General features: G+C 41.2%; 1 protein-coding gene across 1 annotated transcript; it reads right to left on the bottom strand.

The window, feature by feature from the left end:
- Nucleotides 1–3,229: 3,229 nt before the first annotated feature.
- LOC107465726 (uncharacterized) lies at nt 3,230–3,766 on the bottom strand. Its single transcript, XM_016084693.1, has one exon. The coding sequence runs from the start codon at nt 3,764–3,766 to the stop codon at nt 3,230–3,232; it is 537 nt and encodes a 178-aa protein (XP_015940179.1).
- Nucleotides 3,767–4,097: the final 331 nt, after the last annotated feature.

The raw sequence follows: 4,097 nt of genomic DNA, 5'->3' as shown, positions 1-4,097 counted from the left end.
AAGCATTGCCCTCCACAAGGGCACACTGCCCTCTAGGAGGGCAACATAAGGGAACAAAGCTTGAAAGGCAACTCTGCCCTGCCCACTACAAGGGCAGAGCACAAATCTGTGCCTTGGAATCAAGAAGAACAAAATGTTGCCCTGCCCTCCTCAAGGGCAGTATCGGGCTCACCAAGGGAAGAAAATCAAAGGAAAATGCCTACAATGCTTGCCACAAGAGTTGAACACGGGACCATGAGGAAGCAAGGAATTAAGCCTCACTTTGGTACCAAGAAAGCCAAGGAAAATGGGTAGCGTGTGTAGCATCCACGTTTCGAACACGGGGCTTCAAGGTGGAAACACTACCCTGCCCTCCGCGAGGGCAGGGCAGCATTTTGTTGTGGCACGGCCAGCACACCAACCTGGCGCACCACAGCATCATCCGGCAGCACCAGCAGCGCACCAAGGCACCAATCTGGCGCACCAAACTTTTCTGCCCTGCCCTCCGTGAGGGCAGGGCAGCATCCTGCGCACCAAGACCGCACCACGCACGCACCACGCATCAATTTTCTGCCCTGCCCTCCACAAGGGCAGGGCAGCCTCCTGGAAGCAATCCTTCATGGGCTATAATTAGATTAAAAATCCAATAAAATTCATTTCTTCACCAAATCAAAAGCCCACCCAAATCCTAAGATCCAAGAATAGAAAGTGTATAAATAGGAGCTAGTTTGATGTAATTAGGACCTTTAACTGGACTTTTGAATTTTGCACTTTTTTTGGAGCTTTGAATTTTGCAACTTTTCTTTGAGAGACTTGACCGAGATTTCAGAGAATTGGGGAGGAGAATTGATCTCTCTTCTTCCTCGTTCTTGCTTGGGCATTTTTCATTTTCCTTGTTTGAGTCTTGGGTGTTAAGAATTGAGGAAATTCTGTCTCAATCTCCACTCAAGAGCTCTTTAATTTCTCTTCTGCATAATTGAATTCATTTACATTCCCTTTACTGATTCTTCTTCAATTTCTTGTCAATTGCTTTGAGAACTTGGATCTGGGAGGGCAATTGAGATCTAGGCTTTGCTACCTAGTCTCTGGAGTCCTGAGATCCCAATTTCCTTTTGGTTCTTCTGTGAACCTTTGCTGCATTTAATTTCTTTACTGTTTGAGTTCTAATTGCTTCTAATTCAAATTATGCTCTATCAATTGTTGCAATTCAATTTCTCTTTGCTTAGATTTTGAAATCCCAGTCCTCAAATCCCTTTTACATTCAAGCAATTTATATTCCTTGCATTTTAAGTTACTGCAATTTACATTTCTTGCACTTTAAGTTCCAGTCATTTACTTTCTTGTTCTTTAAGATTCAGCAAGTTTACTTTCCTGCTCTTTAATTTACTGCAATTTTCCCCTCTCCCTTTACATTCCAAGCAATTTAGCTTCTGTTAAATACAAACCACTCAACCAAAAATTAATTCGTATGACTAAATCAACCACTAAACTAAAATTGCTCAATCCTTCAATCCCTGTGGGATCGACCTCACTCCCGTGAGTTTTTATTACTTGATGCGACCCGGTACACTTGCCGGTGAGTTTTGTGTTGGCTCGTTTTCCACACATTATAGCCATTGACAACGGTGATGCCCTACATACAGCTTGCCATGGAAAGGAGTAAGAAGGATTGAAAGAAGGAAGTAGGAAAGCAAAGATTCAACAGGGACAAAGCATCCCCACACACTTATCTGAAATTCTCATCAATGATTTACTTAAGTATTTCTATCTTTATTTTCTGTTTATTTTTTATTATTATTCGAAAACTCCATAACCATTTATTATCCGCCTAACTCAGATTTACAAGATGACCATAGCTTGCTTCATACCAACAATCTCCGTGGGATCGACCCTTACTCACGTAAGGTTTATTACTTGGACGACCCAATGCACTTGCTGGTTCGTTGCGTGAAGTTGTGAAGTTATGTTTGGACCATGGTATTATGCACCAAGTTTTTGGTGCCATTACCAGGGAGAGAACGAACATGAATGCCATTATTAGAGATCACAATTTTGCCTACCAAGTTTTTGGCGCCGTTACCGGAGATTGCTCGAGTTTAGACAACTGACGGTTCATCTTGTTGCTCAGACAAGGTTTAGACTTTCCGGATCTCAAGAATGCTACCAATTGATTCTGGCTTATACCACGAAGACTCTGATAACATGGAATGGAAGCTTTGTTGTCAGGAGAAGCAACCATGCATCGTGAACTAGGAGGCCAAGAGATACACACTCAAGCTCACGCAGATAGAACGGAGGTGGTTGTCAGGCACGCGTTCATAAGGGAGGATGATGATGAGTGTCACGGATCATCACATCCATCAGGTTGAAGTACGGGTGAATATCTTAGAACAAGAATAAGCTTGAATTGAATAGAAAATAGTAGTAATTGCATTAATTCATGAGGAACAGCAGAGCTCCACACCTTAATCTATGATGTGTAGAAACTCCAACGTTGAAAATACATAAGAACAAAGTCTAGACATGGCTGAATGGCCATGCCTCCCAATAACATGAAACAATCGAAAAGGGTTCAAAGACCTGATCCCAAGATCAAAGATGATCAAAATATGATCAAAAGATAAAAATACAATAGTAAAAGGTCTTATTTATAGTGAACTAGTAACCTAGGGTTTACAGAAATAAGTAAATGATGCAGAAATCCACTTTCGGGGCCCACTTAGTGTGTTCTTGGGCTGAGCATTGAAGCTTTTACGTGCATAGGCTTTTCTTGGAGTTAAACGCCAGCTCTGGTGCCAATTTGGGCGTTTAACTCCTGCTTTTATGCCAGTTCTGGCATTTAACGCCAGAAAAGGGTCTCTGACCGGCGTTTTGACGCCAATTTGAGCCATCGAATCTCGGGCAAATTATGGAATATTATACATTTCTGGAAAGCCCATGTCTACTTTCCAACACACTTGAGAGCGCACCAATTGGGCTTCTGTAGCTCCAGAAAATCCACTCCTAGTGCAGAGAGGTCAGAATCCAACAGCATCTTCAGTCCTTTTTCAGCCTCTGAATCAGATTTTTGCTTAGGTCCCTCAATTTCAGCCAGAAAATACCTGAAATCATAGAAAAACACACAAACTCATAGTAAAGTCCAGAAATGTGATTTTAGCATAAAAACTAATAATTATATACTAAAAACTAACTAAATCATACTAAAAACTACCTAAAAACTATGCCAAAAAGCATATAAATTATCCGCTCATCATGGTGATTCACCATATGATGCTTGTTGCTTTTGCTCCATTGCATCTTCAAGTTTGTCTTCTTCCAAGACTCCTTGGACTAGTGCCTCCATTGTATCTACCATCATGCACTCTCCAATTGACTCCTTTGGGTAACTCATGGCAGTAAAAACATTAAATACCATCTTTTCTTCATGCAGCCTTAGGACATATTCTCCCTTTTGTACATCAACTATAGCTCCAGCTGTTGCCAAAAATGGCCTCCCTAGTATGATTGATGCATTGGCCTCTTCTTCCATGTTAAGCACTACAAAATCTGCTGGGAAGATGAACTCTCCCACCTTAACCAACAAGTCCTCCGCAACTCCATGGGAGAATTTGAATGTTCTATCTGCTAGTTGAAGTGCCATTCTTATTGGCTTGGCTTCTTCAATTCTCATTCTCTTCATCCTAGCTAAGGACATGAGGTTGATGCTAGCTCCCAAGTCACACAATGCTTTCTCAATACTAATATTTGCTATGATGTATGGGATTTGGAAACTCCCAGGATCCTTCATCTTTTGGAGAAGCTTCTTTTGTATAATAGCACTACATTCCTCTATGAGCACTATAATTTACTTTTCTCCCTAGTTTCTTTTCTTGGTCATGAGGTCTTTTAGAAACTTGACATAGAGTGGCATTTGCTCTAGTGCTTCAGCAAAAGGTATGTTAATTTGAAGCCTCTTGAAGATCTCCAAAAACCTAGAAAACTGGCTGTCTTTCCCATCTTTTATTAGCCTTTGTGGGTAGGGTACTTTTGGTACATAGGGCTTCAAAACTTCCTTTGGTGGAGTTGAAGTTTGTGTCTTTTCTTCCTCTTTGATTTATGAGTTCTTGGTAGCCTCTTCT

This window comes from Arachis duranensis, chromosome 9 (assembly GCF_000817695.3).
Source record: "Arachis duranensis cultivar V14167 chromosome 9, aradu.V14167.gnm2.J7QH, whole genome shotgun sequence".
NCBI classification, from domain to species: domain Eukaryota; kingdom Viridiplantae; phylum Streptophyta; class Magnoliopsida; order Fabales; family Fabaceae; genus Arachis; species Arachis duranensis.
The sequence above is the reverse complement of the archived record's forward strand: the minus strand, read 5'-3'. Positions and strand labels throughout refer to the sequence as shown.